General features: G+C 42.6%; 1 protein-coding gene across 1 annotated transcript; it reads right to left on the minus strand.

The window, feature by feature from the left end:
* Positions 1–6,286: 6,286 nt before the first annotated feature.
* On the minus strand, positions 6,287–7,297 carry LOC126630047 (adenosylhomocysteinase-like). The gene is made up of 2 exons (XM_050300217.1): positions 7,273–7,297; positions 6,287–7,134 (listed from the first exon to the last, which is right to left on the minus strand). Exons 1-2 carry the CDS (start codon positions 7,295–7,297, stop codon positions 6,287–6,289), a joined length of 873 nt encoding a protein of 290 aa, XP_050156174.1.
* Positions 7,298–20,394: the final 13,097 nt, after the last annotated feature.

Raw genomic sequence — 20,394 nt, forward strand, 5'->3', positions numbered from 1 at the left:
ACTTAAACTTTAAATGTGAATTGTCTTTTTTACTCTATTGTATAATTACCATAAAGTACAAGATGAAGTTAACCATAAAACTAAAATTTATGAATAAACCAACATCCTATAATTAAACCATATCATCACTTCTGTTTATCCTACGTTCATTCCGGCAACCCCTAATAGCTCTTATAATAAAAACAAAGCTATAAGAAAAAGATCAAATCAGGAAATCTTTATACATCACTGGTCTCTGCTGGGTTGGGTTTTCAAAAATCCATTTGGAAATTTGAAACTTTAGGAAAAAGATCAAATAAAAATTCATTGAAGCAATTGATAGAAATTTAAAAAAAAAAAAAAAGAAAAAAAAAAAGCAGAAATATCTATTTTTAAAGAGCTAAAAATTCAAAGAAATTTAAACCCATAGAACCGTAGATCTTTCAGCTCTCAAAATGACATTAAGTTGTAAGAATTCAAAATTTTCAAGAAGGACCTTTTGAAGTTTTGTTGTGGGCTTGATTTCTGAAATAATTTGGGGTTGCCTTGCCTGTAGATGTAGATATTGGGCATGAGGCAGTGCTACATTGATAGGTTCTACAAAATTGAAGGCAGAAATTTTGGCAACTGCATTGTAGATAAATGGGTGTATAGCTAAATTTACAAATTGAATTGGGTTTGTGAGGATAGTTTAGCTAATAAATTTGGATTTAAAGAGATATTGGTATATTAATTAAACATAATATGGATGTAACAAATAAATTGAGTTTAGAAAAAGGTTGTATGAGTTCAAATAAAATTTCTCATAAAAAATGACCCCATAAGGTATGCAAGTCAATAAAAAATAAATTAGCCAATTCCTTGCCTCAGGAGATCGAAGTCAACACCAAGACATATTACGTCCACACATACATCAGCAAAGCATCAGGAGATCGAAGTTATGCAAGCCGATCCCAGACAACCTTGCCGACATCTACACGACGTCACTGCCGAAGTCAACCTTCCAGAAGCTTTTTCGAGGAATTTGTATGTCTAACTATCATATGCAATGCTTGTAGTTCTCATTTGGAAGTTATGTCAAACTTAGGGGGAGTATCCAGAAGTATACTCACTTGATCTTAATGTACTATTTTTCCTACTCACTTGATCTTAATGTACTATTTTTTACTACGATTAGGAGCATTTTTCCTACTGGGTTTTTGCTACCTAACTAGGTTTTAACGAGGTACCCATCATGGGCTGATCATACCCTTGTGAGCTCTTCTACTTGCGTCCAAAAGACGTATAGTTTTGACTTAATGCAACTTCTCACTTTTCTCCTTAGTCTATGGGTTTTTCTCCCACCTTGGGTTTTACCATAGCGAGGTTTTTGAGTTTTACATTTTTATGCATTCTTCCGTTAATTTGAGACTCGCATTCGCTCATTGTGCCGACGACTTCATCAACTTTACTTACTTAATCGCTAAAGACATGATGCGTCATTTACTTGAGTATTTACACACTCAAGGGGGAGTATTGCAGTCCTATTAGATTAGGAATGTGATTATATAAATCCTAATGTCTCTTATATTCCTATTAGGAGTTGATTACCTATTAAGAGTTGTAATCCTAAAAGGGTAAGGATTTTACCTATCCTACTACTATAAATAAAGGCACAATGGGGTGAAATAGAACTGTGAACACGGAAAATTCCTGAAACGAAAGAGACAAGAACAACGTGCACAAACAAATATTATGTATTTGATGATTTTGGGTTACAATCTCTCTCTATTTTGATCATCTGATTCGATCTCCGTAAGGTGTGTATTTGTGGATTTGTGATTGATCCAAAGGGCCGTTGGGCTTGATCTAAGGATGAACGTTCTTCAAGGGCCGTGGACTTGATCTTGAAGGTGGATTTGAGCGGATCTTCAAAGGGGCTTTTGGGCTTGATCTTTGAAGAACAGTGACGAACGAATCTCCAAGGGCTTTTGGGCTTGATCTTGAAGAACAGTGATGAACGGATCTCCAAGGGCTTTTGGGCTTGATCTTGAAGAACAGTGATGAACGGATTTTCAAGGGCTTTTGGGCTTGATCTTGAAGAACGGTTGGATGTGTGGATTTGTCGACGTTTGTTGATCCAAAGGGCCGTTGGGGCTTGATCTTGGATGAACTGATGATGAACGATGGTGCTTTCTTCAAGGGCCGTCGGGGCTTGATCTTGAATTGGTGGATGGTTGATCCAAGGGCCGTCGGGGCTTGATCTTGGAAGAACGAAGAACGAAGAACGAAGAACGAATTCTTCAAGAGCCGTCGGGGCTTGATCTTGAAGGTGGATGAACGAAGAACGAAGAAGGCTTTCTTGATTCTTCGGGAACCTGGATGCTTGAGAGCTTCGGAGTTTCAGAGCTTCAGAGCTTCAAGGTGTAATATGAATTGGTTCTCCCAAATGAATGAAATGGGCTTGTATTTATAGAATTTTCCAAGACCTAATTTTGAATATAATATCCCAGATGAAATAAGTCGTTTCTGCCAGGTGTTGACACGTGTCTTATTTGATGACTTTTCCAACTCATTTCAATTTTCGTTGAGTCACATGCTACGTGTAAAATTTATGCAATACATGAGCGTTGACACTTTGATTTATCGGTCAACATTTATTTACCGAAATTTCGATGTCTACAAATGCCCCCACTTCAACGCACGTCGTATACATGTGATTGTCACGTGTAGGAGATGCGTTTTGAAGTCCCTTACTGTAGATGTCGATCCAAGGGCCGTCGAGGCTTGATCTTGAATTGGGCTGGAGATTTCTTCAAGGGCCGTTGAGGCTTGATCTTGAATTGGGCTTGAGATTACTTCAAGGGCCGTTGAGGCTTGATCTTGAACTGTTGTTTGAAATTTCTTCAAGGGCCGTCGAGGCTTGATCTTGAAGGTTGAAATTGGACCACAAGGAGCTTCATGTGGTAAATGATCTTTGGCTTTGGTAGTGGGTGAATCGACACGTATTTTGTTGCGCTTTGTTGACTTTCCACAGCTTTGATCTTGAACTGGGTTGAAGGATCTTCTGGATTCCTCCAATTGTTGATTTTCCACAGCTTATTCTTGAACTAGGTTTTGATTCAAGGGTGGTAGACACTTAATCTTGAATCGGACTTGTGATTTCCTCAAGGGCCGTCGAGGCTTGATCTTGAATTTGGTTGGAAACTTCTTCAAGGGCCGTTAGGGCTTGATCCTTGAAGGTTGACTTGAACACATGACAAGCAAGCACGAGGTGAAGGTGACGACTTGTTGCTCTGTTCAATCTTTCTAATTCACACCTGAGCAGTTTGGTCAACGGTATGATCTTCAAGATTGATGGGCTTTTCTTCCAGTTGGTGACTTGATCTTTAAGGATTTGATTCAAGGGTGGTGAATCGGCACGTGCAGCCTACAACGCCTAGTAAGTCGACCCAAGAATTTGAGGGTCAAAACGAATTCACCGTCAGAGTGATTGCAACTTTGATGATATGAGATACTCTTGCTTTTGAAGAAGTAGCGGATGAATCGGCACGTGCTTGGTTGCACTTGTCTCCACATGCTTCAAGGTATCATCTTCATTTCCTTTATCCGTTCCTCAGGCAGATGTGGCATCTTCTCGAGTTCTTCATCTCAGACTCTTTCCGCCGAGTTGACTGAGCATGCTGCATTCTTCTCTGCTTGTTTCTTCAGGCAGATATGGCAGCTTCTCGAGTTTTTCAGCTCGGACTCCTTCTCCTGAGTTGACTGTGCAGACTGCATTCTTCTCTGCTTGTTTCTTCTGCACCTTGTCTCCACATGCTGCAAGGTATCATTTTCACTTGCCTTATCTGTTCTCCAGGCAGATGGGGCAACTTCTTTGGAAGTACAGCAGCAGTGGGAAACGAGTACTCGAGAGCAGTGCTAGGTAGGCAATCAGGGAAGGGTTCCAAGCAGTCGGTTCCTTACCCGAGTTTGAGTGGAAGTTCCGGCATATTGTTTTCTTTATCCTTGTCTTTGTAGGTAAGAACAAGGACAAAGGAAAGGACAGGGAGAACGCATGATATGAGATACTCTTGCTTTCTACCCTGGTGATATGAGATACTTTTGCTTTGGAGTCATTGGCTTGCAGAGGTACCCCAAGGAATAAGGAACACTGAATGACTCGAGAGGTTTCGTTGGGAAAGCATTTTTGGAGATGAAGAAAGGCTCTGTATGTCTGCCTTACTATGGAAGGTGAAGGTGGACAGTTATAGGAAGTCCCTTAATACCTGTAGAGGTATTATTCTTTCACTCGTGTCGGCAACTAACGCGTGATTGAACAGTAAACTTCACGTGCTTTCTCCTTCACTGAAAATCTTTGACAAATTGCCCGTGATTTGCGCAAAGTTGAGTGTGCATATGACAGGTGATGATGCGGCTGAAAAAGACTGGCGCCTCTTCGATATCTGGGATCGGCGCTTCGACAAATTACCCGTGATTTCCGCAAAGCTGAGTTTGCGCGTGACGGGTGCTGACGAGGCTGAAAAAGACTAGCGCCTCTTCGATATCTGGGATTGGCGCTTTAACAAATTGCCCGTGATTTCCGCAAAGCTGAGTTTGCATGTGACGGGTGCTAACGCGTCTGGAAAAGCAAGATGTTTCTCCGATTTCTAAGCTTGCCTCTTCGATTTTTGAATCGGCATTTTCGAACTATGAGCTCACCTCTTCGATCTCTGAAATGTCGTCGAGTGTTGATTTTATAGAGGCACGCAGTTCGTTTCAAAGCACACTTCGCTTGTGAAAACTCCCCTCTTGTACTTCTAAGATCTTGATTTGTCCGATCTCTTCTTCCTTCAACACTTTGAAAATGTCTGGACCCTCCGACCGTCGTTTTGACTTGAATCTTGGTGAAGAGTCAGTCCCGCCTTTTCCAGACAACATATGGCGCCCATCCTTCATATCCCCTACTGGTCCTCTTACCGTTGGGGATTCGGTGATGAAAAATGATATGACCGCTGCGGTGGTGGCCCGGAACCTTGTCACTCCCAGAGATAACAGACTACTTTCCAAACTGTCTGATGAGTTGGCTGTTAAGGATTCTCTGGCTCTCAGTGTGCAGTGTGCAGGTTCTGTGTCTAATATGGCCCAACGCCTATTTGCTCGAACCCGTCAAGTTGAATCGTTGGCGGCTGAAGTAATGAGTCTCAAACAGGAGATTAGGGGGCTCAAGCATGAGAATAAACAGTTGCACAAGCTCGCACACAACTATGCCACAAACATGAAGAGGAAAATTGACCAGATGCAGGAATCTGATGGTCAGATTTTACTTGATCATCGGAGGTTTGTGGGTTTGTTCCAACAACATTTGCCTTCGTCTTCTGGGGCTGTACCGCGTAGTGAAGCTTCGAATGATCAACCTTTGGCTCCTCTACTTCCTGGAGTTCCGCCGAGTGGTGAGGCTTCAAACAGTCAACCTCCAGCGCCTCTCATTTCTGGAGCTCTGCCGAGTGGTGAGGCGGCACATGATCGTCCTTGAAGATCCCCTCTTGTAAATTTGATTTGATTTGATTTTTTTTTCTTCTTAAGGTATGTAAAATTTCCAGAAAAAATAAATAAAATGAACTTTTATTTCTCTTAATGCTTTTTTTTATTTTTTATTTTTTATTTTTTATGCACGTGGTGCCAGATGCACCATCCATTTATATTTTCCTTTCTTTTCCTTTTTTTATTTATTTATTTATTTATTTATTTATTTTTATTTGCACATGGTGCCAGAGCACCAAAAGATAAAACTTTTTTTTTTCCTTTGATCATGGTGCCAGACGCACCAAAGATCAAACATTTATATTTTTTGCCTTTAATCACATGGTGCCAGCACCACTTTGCTCCACTATGTTGTTTTTTTTATTTTTTTATTATATATATATTTATATAAATTCTGGTGATGGGATGAAGAACTTGCAGGAAGGACGAAGACGGAGAGGGCTGTAGAGTGACGAGCTCGAGGGAGGCCAGGCGCTGCGGTAGAAGGAGTCGATGCCGAGAGCGCAGCCCAACTTGCTCCGGGTGTGCGCACCATGTGCAGCAGGTCGGGTTTGAGTGGAGTGAGGACGGAGGATACAAGTTGGCGTGGAGGCCTTGTGCGCTCAGATGTGTAGCTGCTGAGCTGCAGTTGCGTCGCAGGGGAAGATAAGGGCAGACGAGAGAAGACGAGATCAGGCTGCGGTGAGATGATTGGACTGGTGGAGGCCGAACCGGCTCAGGTTTCTTCTCGATCCGAACAGGCGCCTCCCTCCTTGAAACCCTCTCGGGCTCAACATGGTTCCAGGAACTCGCCTGCAATTCCTCATCAGAACCCTTTTTCGGACCGGAATTCATCTCCGTGTTTGTCAATCAGATGCTGAAACAACTCCTCAAACCTCGAACGAAGCTGATTGGCATAATTATACACCTCGTGGCTTTGGGGATTGTACCGCATGGCCTTCTCGAAAGTCAATCGTACATCAGCTGAGAAATCAGAAGGCGTTGAGGTCGTTGCTGGCGAGAATGGCGGAGGTGGACTGGTGGTGTCGGTGATAAATAGCATCATGGTGGGCCTGGCTTTAGGGCCTTCGGGGCCTGAAACGAGCTGCGGTTCTTGAGGCGGCCGAAGATGGATGTTCTGAAAACGCCATGGCATGACCTCGAGAATGAAATCTAGCAGTGGATCAACCATGATGATGTCCTTGTTACCGGCGGTGGTAACAAAGATATCGGCCTCAGAGACAACATCTTCAAGGGGAAGAACCTGAAGGCTTTCCATAAGAGCCTGGAGGGCACAGATTGGATCAATCTCAGTCACAACCACGCGAGATCCAGCTTGCTTGAGGGCAGCAGCACAACCCTTTCCGACATCTCCGTATCCACAGACAACTGAAACCTTTCCGGCAATCATAACATCAGTGGCTCTCATCAAACCATCGGGGAGAGAGTGACGGCATCCGTACAAGTTGTCAAACTTGCTCTTGGTAACAGAGTTGTTGACATTGATGGCGGGGAACAAGAGAGCGTCGCTGGCCTGCATCTGATACAATCTCTTGACGCCGGTGGTGGTCTCCTCCGAGACTCCGACCAACCTGTCCTTCATCTTGTGGTACCTCTTGGGGTCGGTTTTCAAGAAATCTGGATAAATGGTATGTAATCGAAAGATGGAGGACTCTCATCACTGTCTACTTTATTGACTGCGCGAATAGGCGTCTTCTCTTTCCCTTGAGAGATGTCGTTACAAAGGATAGGAGTAGCAGGCCTCACAAATCCAGGCCCAATAAAAGGATTTGTCCTGATTGCTGCACCGACTGGATTTAGGACTGATTTCATCCATTTCGGCTTGGGGACGACATTTAAAATAGAGAGATACCCCACTTTGATATATATATATACACACACACACACACACACACACACACATATATATATATATATTTTTTTTTTTCTTTTTTTTTTCTTTTTTTTTTGTGTAAATACATAAAACATGTATCTCTCTCTCTTTTTTTTTTTTTTTTCTTTTTTTTTTTTTTTTTGGTATAAAGAAATTGTAATAGCATCAAAACTTTTAATTAAATCTTTATTCCTTATTTTGGTGTGACTGAACTCAAAATTTTTTTTGAATATTCGAGCTGCCTACGTACCCCTCCAAAGAAGAGATCAAGTCGTAACGTAGTTCAAATACATTTTTTTTTTTTTGGTATTTTCTTTTGGTGCCGTTTGCAGTTTCAACTCGTGCAGACAAGGAGTGTTGGTGTCGTTTGCAGTTTCAACTCGTGCAGACAAGGAGCTTTGTGCCATGCAGTTTAGACTCGTGCGGGCGAGGAGAATTTTGTGAATTTTGTCAAGCAATTTTGGAGAGGCGTTCCTCACAATTTTCATAGCAAGAAGCTTTGACCGCGTGATTGAAAAAATCTTCGGGCAAGAAGTCGCGCATCGTGATGGCAACGGACGATCTATGTGTCGAAATTTCATCATCTTCAACACGTTCACGTTGCTTTGAAGGTTGACAATAGCTGCTTTGCCCCCTTTCCGATTGGCGGACTTGTGGAGGAGACGTATGCTTCTTGTGCAATTTCTTAGGAGTGACTTGAGTCCATCCTTCAATTTTGCTTGTCTTGGATGATGCCCCCAGCGGTTGAGGTGAAAACTTTGAGTCGGAAGAGCCAGAAGTGAAGGTGGTATAGTTTGACTTCGCCACTTCGTCAAGATCTAGCTCGATGATTCCTTTCTGAGCCAGTTTCATGATGAGATCTTTCAGCACGAAACATTTTTCTGTCGGATGACTGATGAAGCGGTGGAATTTACAGTATCTTGGACTGTCAGTACGATTCATCTCTTCCGGCCGTCTGCACTCAGGCAAACTGATCACCTTCTTGTCCAACAGGTCATCCAGCATGGCAACTACATCAGAGTCGGGGAATGGATAGATCTTCTTCTCAAGCTCCTTCAAAGTGCGTCTACGTATCTCTTGATCACTTAAAACTTCGGTTTGAATCGCCTTGCCTCGTGTGGAGATTTTGACGGGAGCTGTGTTGACCGTCATCGCTTCCTTGGTGGGTTTCCATGCAGCCTTTTCCACCTTTGTCCCAAGAACTTTGTCGTTCTTGTAGTCAGTGATCGGTTCTTTCTTCCCATGATGGGCGATGCTCAACTCCATGTCATGGGCGCGGGTGGCTAGCTCTTCGAAGGTCCGTGGTTTGATGCCTTGAAGGATGTATTGCAAACCCCATTGCATGCCTTGGATGCACATCTCAATTGAAGAGGTTTCCGAGAGCCTGTCTTTACAGTCGAGGCTTAGAGTGCGCCACCTGTTAATGTAGTCAATGACTGGCTCGTCCTTCCACTGCTTTGTGCTCGTTAGCTCTAGCATGCTCACAGTGCGGCGGGTACTGTAGAAGCGGTTGAGGAATTCCCTTTCCAACTGTTCCCAGCTGTTGATGGACTCAGGCTCTAGGTCCGTGTACCACTCAAAGGCGTTTCCTTTCAGCGAGCGCACAAACTGCTTGGCGAGGTAATCCCCTTCGGTTCCTGCGTTGTTGCAGGTTTCAACGAAGTGGGCAACATGTTGTTTCGGGTTTCCCTTTCCATCGAATTGCATGAATTTTGGTGGTTGATAACCCCTCGGCATCCTTAAGGCGTCGATCTTCTTTGAATACGGCTTTGAGTACAACCCGGAGGTATTTGAGCTCCCTTCGTACTGTGCCTTGATGGTGTTGGTGATCATCTCCTGCAGCTGTTGGATAGAAAGAGATCCCATGAGTGCCGCTGCTTGGTCTGGCTCCGGCTTCCCATCGATTTTCTTCACCGGGGGTTCTTCGTCTCCGCCAGCTCCTCCCTTTAGTGGATCATCCTCTGGGTCGGGTTTATCGCCGTCCTGCGCCTCCAGTCGGTTGACTAGTGCTGCAATTTGCAAGTCTTTTTCTTCCACAGTTCGGGTTAGCCTTGCGATTGCTTCATTCATTTGAGCCAGTTGTTCTTCAATGGAGGTAACGCCGATAGTCATGACTTGTGCGACCAATAGACGTGACTTTCCTTTAGACATCCAGGATGCTGATGAAGAACGTTGTTGGCTGCTTTGGGATGTCATCTTGTGTGCCTCAGCATCATGCTTCGGTGCCCCCAGCGAGGTCAGGTTAATGATAGACTCACACCTTGGATGTTCCCCTTGCTCTTTTAGCGGCACCAATTTTGAAGTGGCATGTTGAGGAGTGGTTGTGGCGCCAATGGATTGTCCATTTGCGGCAGAAGTGCTTAGGATCCTTCCCTCAGTGGTTGCAAGAACGGCTTGTCCCTTGCTTGATGCCATTGACTTTGAGGTGTGCTTGGATTCCTTGAACGGAGAAAGAGATGAGAGGTAGAGATGGTCCCACTGGGCGTGCCAATTTGTGAACACGGAAAATTCCTGAAACGAAAGAGACAAGAACAACGTGCACAAACAAATATTATGTATTTGATGATTTTGGGTTACAATCTCTCTCTATTTTGATCCTCTGATTCGATCTCCGTAAGGTGTGTATTTGTGGATTTGTGATTGATCCAAAGGGCCGTTGGGCTTGATCTAAGGATGAACGTTCTTCAAGGGCCGTGGACTTGATCTTGAAGGTGGATTTGAGCGGATCTTCAAAGGGGCTTTTGGGCTTGATCTTTGAAGAACAGTGACGAACGAATCTCCAAGGGCTTTTGGGCTTGATCTTGAAGAACAGTGATGAACGGATCTCCAAGGGCTTTTGGGCTTGATCTTGAAGAACAGTGATGAACGGATCTTCAAGGGCTTTTGGGCTTGATCTTGAAGAACGGTTGGATGTGTGGATTTGTCGACGTTTGTTGATCCAAAGGGCCGTTGGGGCTTGATCTTGGATGAACTGATGATGAACGATGGTGCTTTCTTCAAGGGCCGTCGGGGCTTGATCTTGAATTGGTGGATGGTTGATCCAAGGGCCGTCGGGGCTTGATCTTGGAAGAACGATGAACGAAGAACGAAGAACGAATTCTTCAAGAGCCGTCGGGGCTTGATCTTGAAGGTGGATGAACGAAGAACGAAGAAGGCTTTCTTGATTCTTCGGGAACCTGGATGCTTGAGAGCTTCGGAGTTTCAGAGCTTCAGAGCTTCAAGGTGTAATATGAATTGGTTCTCCCAAATGAATGAAATGGGCTTGTATTTATAGAATTTTCCAAGACCTAATTTTGAATATAATATCCCAGATGAAATAAGTCGTTTCTGCCAGGTGTTGACACGTGTCTTATTTGATGACTTTTCCAACTCATTTCAATTTTCGTTGAGTCACATGCTACGTGTAAAATTTATGCAATACATGAGCGTTGACACTTTGATTTATCGGTTAACATTTATTTACCGAAATTTCGATGTCTACAAGAACACACCCACAATTACATATCTCTCTCTTCTCTCTCTCTCTATATGCCGCACCCTCTCTCTTTTTGGCCTCCATAATTGTTCAGTAAATTATGCCTACGACACCCTTTAAATTTTTATACAACTCCTATAATAGCTAAGGCAAACAAACAAACCATTTATTAATATTTTTTAATTGAAACATACCAAAACTACAACCTTTTTCAAAATAGGGAGAGCTTTTTTAGTGATCAGTATTGTAAAGAATTCGCATCGGATAGAAAATTAATAGTTAAATGATAACTTGGTTGTATACAATGAAAAATAAATGAAAATGAATGGTTTAATAATTACTTGGTTATATACAATGAAAAATGTATTTAATTCTATTGATAATGATATTGTGATACGACGTTCTAGAATATGAAAACATGTAGTCATAAATTATAAATGAAAATATATTTAATTTCTGGAAGCTTCTTATTTGTGACCCATTAATACAAACTCCTAACTACATCATCAATACTTATTAGTTGAATGATTCAAGATGTCCAAGGGAGAGTGACTTATTAGTTGAATGATTCAAGATGTCCAAGGGAGAGTGACTTATTAGTTTTTTATTTTTTTTCCCCAGAGAGTGACTTATTAGTTGAATGATTCAAGATGTCCAAGGGAGATGGATTCTACCATTGACCTGCAACTGCAAGTGATGCTATGTCAATTAAAAAATAAATAAAAAAACTAATGAAAATGGTTTAAAAACTTTGAGTTTTAACGATAAGGACAAAATAAAGAGTAAAGTGAATAGTACCAGAATTGACTTTTTAGTGTAAAAATGTAGTTTTTCGTTAAAGTGAATAATATCGGGAGTTTTTCGTTAAAATTCCCTTAAAAAATGACCCTGTAAGGTATGCATGTCAATAAAAAATAAATCAGTCAATTCCTTATTCTTCTTTTTTTTTTCCAAATAAATAACTCAATTTCTAATGGCTCGAATTTGCTAACGGAAAAAGGATCCTCTTCGGATCCACTTTGTGAGGATCATAGGGATTTTCATATTCTAACTGTTCATCATATATCGTGCGGTCATTTTTTGTCAAATACTATTTATGTTTAATTTTTAAATAAAAAAATCAAATGATTTCTGACCGTACAATACATGATAAATTGCTAAAATGTGGGGATCCTAGGATCCTCACAAAATGGATCCAGATGGAATCCAATTCCTTTGCTAACTAGTACAAAGCAAATAAATTAATAGAGCCACTTGCCTAAGTGCACAGTCAGCTCTTGACTAATATTACTTTAGTATAAAGAAAGGAAATTGTTTCGGTCTAAATTTTTATTGAGTTGGTATGTTTAGACTCTTATTTTTAGCCCTGTATTTCCGATTACAACAACAACAACAACAACAACAAAGCCTTTTCCCACTAAGTGGGGTCGGCTATATGAATCCTAGAACGCCATTGCGCTCATTTGTGTCATGTCCTCCGTTAGATCCAAGTACTCAAGTCTTTTCTTAGGGTCTCTTCCAAAGTTTTCCTAGGTCTTCCTCTACTCCTTCGGCCCCGAACCTCTGTCCCGTAGTCACATTTTCGAACCGGAGCGTCAGTAGGCCTTCTTTGCACATGTCCAAACCACCGGAACCGATTTTCTCTCATATTTCCTTCAATTTTGGCTACTCCTACTTTACCTCGGATATCCTAATTCCCAATCTTATCCTTTCTCGTGTGCCCATACATCCCACGAAGCATCCTCATCTCCGCTACACCCATTTTGTGTACGTTGATGCTTCATCGCCCAACATTTTGTGCCATACAACATCGCTGGCCTTATTGCCGTCCTATAAAATTTTCCCTTGAGCTTTAGTGGCCTACGACGGTCACACAACACGCCGGATGCACTCTTACACTTCATCCATCCAGCTTGTATTCTATGGTTGAGATCTCCATCTAATTCTCCGTTCTCTTGCAAGATAGATCCTAGGTAGCGAAAACGGTCACTTTTTGTGATATTCGCTAGATTGCTCCGGTCATTAGTGTGGATAAGTATATAAATGGATAGAGATAGGAAAGCAAACACAAGATGTACGTGGTTCACCCAGATTGACTACGTCCACGGAATAGAGGAGTTCTCATTAATTGTGAAGGGTTTACACAAGTACATAGGTTCAAGCTCTCCTTTAGTGAGTACAAGTGAATGATTTAGTACAAATGACATTAGGAAATATTGTGGGAGAATGATCTCGTAGCCACGAAACTTCTAAGTACCGGAGTGTGGTATCATCTTGACTTGCCTTATCTGTCTCATAGGTAGATGTGGCATCTTCTCTGGAAGTACTCTTCCTCCATCCAGGGGTGGTATCTGTAACTGGTGGAGATGCACAAGGTAATGTATCAATTTCACTTGAAGCTTACTTATAGTTTCATGCTTGGTCAAGCGAGATACAAACCATGTAGTAGGAGTCCCCCAAGTCGCCGAGCTGAGGGATCTGCTGAACGAGGTGACAGACAAGGTAAGCAATCAGAGCTCCGGCTGATTGTTCACATTCTCCCTATCTTGCAGGCAGCATGAAGGATAAAAAGAAGAAAAATGAGGAGAGATGATATGGGATACTTTTGCTTTTGAAGAAGTAACTTTCCACAGGCTTATTCTTGAACTGGGCTGGAGGGTTTTCTGGTTTCCTCCAGAGTATAAGGCCGACTGAAGAATTTGAGGGTCAAAACAAGTCCATCAAATCTAGAGTACGTTCGACCCTGCTGATATGGGATACTTTTGCTTTTGATAAAGTAGTGGATGTATCGGCACGTGTGCTGTTACGCTTGTCTCCACATGCTTCCTTGTATCCTTCTCACTTGCCCTATCTGTTCCTCAGGCAGATGCGGTATCTTCCCTGGAAGCATAAGATGTTGAAGATAAGTACTCGAGAGCAATGCCAGGTAAGTAATCAGGTAAGGTGTTCCAGGCAGTCAGTTCCTGGCTGGAAGCTTGATTCCAAGTGCTGACTGATTGCTCTCTTTCTCCTTGTCTTGCAGGTAAGAACAAGGTCAAAGGAAAAGACAGGGAAAAAGCATGATATGGGATACTCTTGCTTTTAACCCTGATGATATGAGATATTCTTGCTCTAGTATAGCTTGTTTACAGAGGTATTATCGGGGGGAAAGAAAGCTGAATATTTCGAAAGGCTTTGTTGGGAGTGCCCTCTCAGATAAGAGAAAGGGTTGAGCATTTTTGCAGGTCTGCCTGTCCGTTAGGGATGGAAGTCGACATATATAGGAGTCTCCCTAACATCAAGTAATAATGCTATTCCTTTACCCTCATTGGTTATAGCACGGTAGTGGGAGCTGCCAGCTTCACGTGTTTTAACTCTGTCAGAGTACTTTGAAAAAGTGGTTTGTGGTATCTGGAAAGCTGATGTTGCGTGTGAAGATTACAGACATGTTGGGGGTCTGACTCTCGAGATTCGGAGAACAATGCCTCTTCGATTTTTGAGAAAGCAATCCTGCTAGGGGTCTGGCTCTCAAGATTCGAAGAGCGGTGTCTCTTCGATTTTTGAGAAAGTAATCATGTTGGGAGTCTGGCTCTCGAGATTCGGAGGGCCGTGCCTCTTCGATTTTGGAGCAAGCAATCTTGTTGGGAGTGTTTTCTCGAATGTGAGTAAAGGTTGGGCATGTTTGCTAGTCTACCTTGCCACGAAGCACAGAGGTTGACACACAGGGACTTTCCAATTATCCAGCAGTGGTACTGTTCCTTTACCCTCTCTTCGATTTTGAGAAAGTAATCATGTTGGGAGTCTGGCTCTCGAGATTCGGAGGGCGGTGCCTCTTCGATTTTGGAGCAAGCAATCTTGTTGTGAGTGTTTTCTCGAATGTGAGTAAAGGTTGGGCATGTTTGCTAGTCTACCTTGCCACGAAGCACAAAGGTTGACACACAGGGACTTTCCAATTATCCAGCAGTGGTACTGTTCCTTTACCCTCTCTTCGATTTTTGAGAAAGTAATCATGTTGGGAGTCTGGCTCTCGAGATTCGGATAACGGTGCCTCTTCGATTTTGGAGCAAGCAATCTTGTTAGGAGTGTTTTCTCGAATGTGAGTAAAGGTTGGGCATGTTTGCTAGTCTACCTTGCCACGAAGCACAGAGGTTGACACACCGGGACTTTCCAATTATCCAGCAGTGGTACTGTTTCTTTACCCTTGTGGGTAATAATATGGTAGCTAGACCTTCAAAATTTATGTGTCTAAACTTTGTTAGTGTTGTTTCTTTGCAATTCTTTTACCCTTCTTGGTCAGAGCGATGTAGTGGGAGCTGCAAGCTTCACGTGTCTCAACTTTATCAGAGAACTTTGGCAAAGTTATCTGTGGTACCCATGAGCTACTGTTGTGTGTGGGAAGTGGGTGATTGAACAGTACGATTCATGTGCTTTCTACTTCGCCAGAAATCTTCGACAGAATGCCCATAATTTCCGTAAAGCTGAGTGTGCGTGTGACAGGTGCTGACAAGGCTGGAAAAGTAGGTGCCTCTTCGATTTCTGAAATCGGCCCTCGTGGTCTCTGAGCAGCCCAGCTTTTGAGAAAGCAAACCTCTTCGATTTCTGAGATCGGCCTTTGTGGTCTTTGAGCAGCCCAACTTTTGAGAAAGCAAACACCTCTTCGATTTCTGAGATCGACCCTCGTGGTCTCTGAGCAGCCCAGCTTTTGAGAAAGCAAACGCCTCTTCGATTTCTGAGCAGGCGCCTCTTCGATTTCTAAAGCTTCGTCGAGTGCAGATTTTTATAGGGGCTGACATTTAGTTCCAAAGCACACTTGAATATCCACCAGTAGAAGCTCCATTCTTGCACTTCTAAGATCTTGATTTGTCCGACCTCTTCTCTCTTCAACACCTTTGAAAATGTCTGGCCCCTCCGACCGTCGTTTTGACTTGAACCTTATTGAAGAGGCAGCCCCACCTTCTCCAGACAACATATGGCGCCCATCCTTCGTCTCCCCTACTGGTCCTCTTACCGTTGGGGATTCCGTGATGAAGAATGATATGACCGCTGCGGTAGTAGCCAGGAACCTTCTCACTCCCAAAGATAACAGACTACTTTCCAAACGGTCTGATGAGTTGTCTGTTAAGGATTCTCTGGCTCTCAGTGTTCAGTGTGCAGGTTCTGTGTCTAATATGGCCCAACGCCTATTTGCTCGAACCCGCCAAGTTGAATCATTGGCGGCTGAAGTGATGAGTCTCAAACAGGAGATTAGAGGGCTCAAGCATGAGAATAAACAGTTGCACCGGCTCGCACATGACTATGCTACAAACATGAAGAGGAAGCTTGACCAGATGAAGGAATCTGATGGTCAGGTTTTACTTGATCATCAGAGATTTATGGGTTTGTTCCAAAGGCATTTATTGCCTTCGTCTTCTGGGGCTGTACCGCGTAATGAAGCTCCAAATGATCAATCTCTGATGCCTCCTCCTTCTAGGGTTTTGTCCAGTACTGAGGCTCCGAATGATCCCCCTCCGGTGCCTTCTCTTTCTGGGGCTCTACCGACTGCTGAGACTTCTCCTAAGCAACCTTTATGAAGGCTCCCTCTTGTTTGTTTATTTTGACTCAAGTATATGTACATATTTGTAACTTATCGGGGATATCAATAAATAAGCTTTCCTTCATTTCAACCTATTGTGTTAAATACACCAAAGCCTTCTTCGCTAAGTTCTTTGAATTTTCTTTTTTTTGAAGCTTGTATGTTGAAGCTTTGTGAGTGGAGCATATAGGTTGAGGTAGTGTTCCCTTAATTTCCCGAGTGAGGAAAACTTCTCGGTTGGAGACTTGGAAAATCCAAGTCACTGAGTGGGATCGGCTATATGAATCTTAGAACGCCATTGTGTTCTGTCCTGTGTCATGTCCTCCGTTAGATCCAAGTACTCTAAGTCTTTTCTTAGGGTCTCTTCCAAAGTTTTCCTAGGTCTTCCTCTGCCCCTTCAGCCCTGAACCTCTGTCCCATAGTCGCATCTTCTAATCGGAGCGTCAGTAGGCCTTCTTTGCACATGTCCAAACCACCGTAACCGATTTTCTCTCATCTTTCCTTCAATTTCGGCTACTCCTACTTTACCCCGGATATCCTCATTCATAATCTTATCCTTTCTCGTGTGCCCACACATCCAACGAAGCATCCTCATCTCCGCTACACCCATTTTGTGTACGTGTTGATGCTTCACCGCCCAACATTCTGTGCCATACAGCATCGCCGGCCTTATTGCCGTCCTATAAAATTTTCCCTTGAGCTTCAGTGGCATACGGCGGTCACACAACACGCCGGATGCACTCTTCCACTTCATCCATCTAGCTTGTATTCTATGGTTGAGATCTCCATCTAATTCTCCATTCTTTTGCAAGATAGATCCTAGGTAACGAAAACAGTCGCTCTTTGGTATTTCTTGATCTCCGATCCTCACCCCTAACTCGTTTTGGCCTCCATTTGCACTGAACTTGCACTTCATATATTCTGTCTTTGATCGGCTTAGGCGAAGACCTTTAGATTCCAACACTTCTCTCCAGAGGTTAAGCTTTGCATTTACCCCTTCCTGAGTTTCATCTATCAACACTATATCGTCTGCGAAAAGCATACACCAAGGAATATCACCTTGAATATGTCATGTTAACTCATCCATTACCAACGCAAAAAGGTAAGGACTTAAGGATGAGCCTTGATGTAATCCTACAGTTATGGGAAAGCTTTCGGTTTGTCCTTCATGAGTTCTTACGGCAGTCTTTGCTCCTTCATACATATCCTGTATAGCTTGGATATATGCTACTCGTACTCCTTTCTTCTCTAAAATCCTCCAAAGAATGTCTCTTGGGACCCTATCATACGCTTTTTCCAAATCTATAAAGACCATGTGTAAATCCTTTTTCCCATCTCTATATCTTTCCATCAATCTTCGTAAGAGATAGATTGCCTCCATGGTTGAGCGCCCTGGCATGAACCCGAATTGGTTGTCCGAAACCCGTGTCTCTTGCCTCAATCTATGCTCAATGACTCTCTCCCAGAGCTTCATTATATGACTCATTAGCTTAATTCCCCTATAGTTCATGCAATTTTGTACATCGCCCTTATTCTTGTAGATAGGCACCAAAGTGCTCATTCGCCACTCATTCGGCATCTTCTTCGTTTTCAAAATCCTATTGAAAAGGTCAGTGAGCCATGTTATACCTGTCTCTCCCAAAACTTTCCACACTTCGATTGGTATATCGTCTGGGCCTACTGCTTTTCTATGCTTCATCTTCTTCAAAGCTACACCCACTTCTTCCTTCCGGATTCTACGATAAAAAGAGTAGTTTCTACACTCTTCTGAGTTACTCAACTCCCCTAAAGAAGCACTCCTTTCATGTCCTTCATTGAAAAGATTATGAAAATAACCTTTCCATTTGTCTTTAACCGCGTTCTCTGTAGCAAGAACCTTTCCATCCTCATCCTTGATGCACCTCACTTGGTTTAGGTCCTTTGTCTTCTTTTCCCTTGCTCTAGCTAGTTTATAGATATCCAACTCTCCTTCTTTGGTATCTAGTCGCTTATACATATCGTCATAAGCCGCTAACTTAGCTTCTTTCACAGCTTTCTTCGCCTCTTGCTTCGCTTTTCTATACCTTTCACCATTTTCATCGGTCCTATCCTTGTATAAGGCTTTACAACATTCCTTCTTAGCCTTCACCTTTGCTTGTACCTCCTCATTCCACCACCAAGATTCCTTTTGGTGTGGGGCAAAGCCCTTGGACTCTCCTAATACCTCTTTTGCTACTTTTCAGATACAACTAGCCATGGAATCCCACATTTGGTTAGCTTCCCCCTCTCTATCCCACACACACTGGGTGATTACTTTCTCTTTGAAAATGGCTTGTTTTTCTTCTTTTAGATTCCACCATCTAGTCCTTGGGCACTTCCAAGTCTTGTTCTTTTTTCTCACTCTTTTGATATGTACATCCATCACCAACAAGCGATGTTGATTAGTCACGCTCTCTCCTGGTATAACTTTGCAATCCTTACAAGTTATACGATCCCCTTTCCTCATTAGAAGAAAATCTATTTGTGTTTTTGACGACCCACTCTTGTAGGTGATCACATGTTCTTCTCTCTTCTTAAAGAAGGTGTTGGCTAAGAAGAGATCATATGCCATTGCAAAATCCAAGATAGCTTCCCCATCCTCGTTTCTCTCCCCAAAACCATGGCCACCATGAAAACCTCCATAGTTGCCTGTCTCCCTGCCCACGTGTCCATTTAAATCTCCTCCTATAAATAACTTCTCCGTCTGAGCAATTCCTTGCACCAAGTCTCCAAGGTCTTCCCAAAATTTCTCCTTTGAACTCGTATCCAACCCTACTTGAGGTGCGTACGCACTAATCACATTGATAAGTTCTTGTCCTATTACAATCTTGATTGCCATGATTCTATCTCCTACCCTCTTGACATCTACAACATCTTGTGTCAAGGTCTTGTCCACGATGATGCCAACACCGTTTCTCGTTCTATTTGTGCGCGAATACCATAGTTTAAACCCTGAGTTTTCTAGATCCTTTGCCTTACGACCAACCCACTTAGTTTCTTGTAGGCACATAATATTTATCCTTCTCCTCACCATAACTTCTACTACTTCCATAGATTTTCCCGTCAAGGTTCCTATATTCCACGTTCCTAAACGCATTTTGCTCTCCTGAACTCTACCCTTCTGTCCTAGCTTCTTCACCCTTCCCCGTCTAATAGGATCAAAGTACTTCTTTTGTGTGTCCCGTGTAAAGTTGATAGGAGCATATGCTCCCAAACAACTTTGAGTGGAGTCGTTCGAAAAGAAATTTCTATAGCCCCTTGCTCATTTAACACTGTATCCGGGTGCCGATGGAGATACAGCGACCCTTGCTCACTTATCACTGTGCTCAGGCCACACAGGGCGCCACTTACGGGTGACGCCCTAGCTTTAGCGCGTATTTCCGATTAAAAAAAAAAAAAAAAAAAAAAAAAAAAAGAGGGTGATTGTGGCACCGTAAACAAGCCACAGAGATTTTGTTTTGGTTTCAGTTTATATACAAAATCTCCACCGCCTCCCCAGTGCCATTCAGATTGAGGATCTCGATTTACTCATGAAATTGCAATTGCTTCTCCAGTGCACGTGTCGGCCATCGTATAAAGGCCAAGGTAATGGGAAGCTCTTCGTTTTCCATTTGTTCATAAAAAATTTCAAAATTTTTTGTATTATTAAACAAAGAACGCCATGTGGGAATGAAAAAGAGCGGAGTCAATAATTTTACACTAGGTGGGCTAGTTAAATATTTAAATATTTAAAAACGAAGAACATACAATATTTTTCACAATGTCAAGTAGTCTAAGAACATTTCCAATGAACCAAAATATTTTCATTATTAAACAAATACGGTTTAAAATTGGAATTTGATTTTGCTCTCGATGTCAATATGATTCTTGCAAGGTGTGAGTTAGAACCATCATCTTGGTGAATTGGTGTTGGCTTGCTGTGAGTTGTTTGACAGAGATTGGAATCCTAAACTCTGTCATGTTTATCGGGAGATGAATTTGTGGCTGAAGAACTGG

The sequence above is a fragment of the Malus sylvestris genome, chromosome 7, assembly GCF_916048215.2.
Source record: "Malus sylvestris chromosome 7, drMalSylv7.2, whole genome shotgun sequence".
Taxonomy (NCBI): Eukaryota; Viridiplantae; Streptophyta; class Magnoliopsida; order Rosales; family Rosaceae; genus Malus; species Malus sylvestris.

What these genes read in the sequence shown, in the direction of transcription:
- LOC126630047 (XM_050300217.1), bottom strand. Translation starts at nt 7,297, where the DNA reads ATGGATGAAATCAGTCCTAAATCCA. An exon ending in TGAAATCAGTCCTAAATCCA is followed by an intron (nt 7,135 to 7,272) that starts GTCGGTGCAGCA and finishes GACAGTGATGAG; the next exon opens with AGTCCTCCATCTTTCGATTA.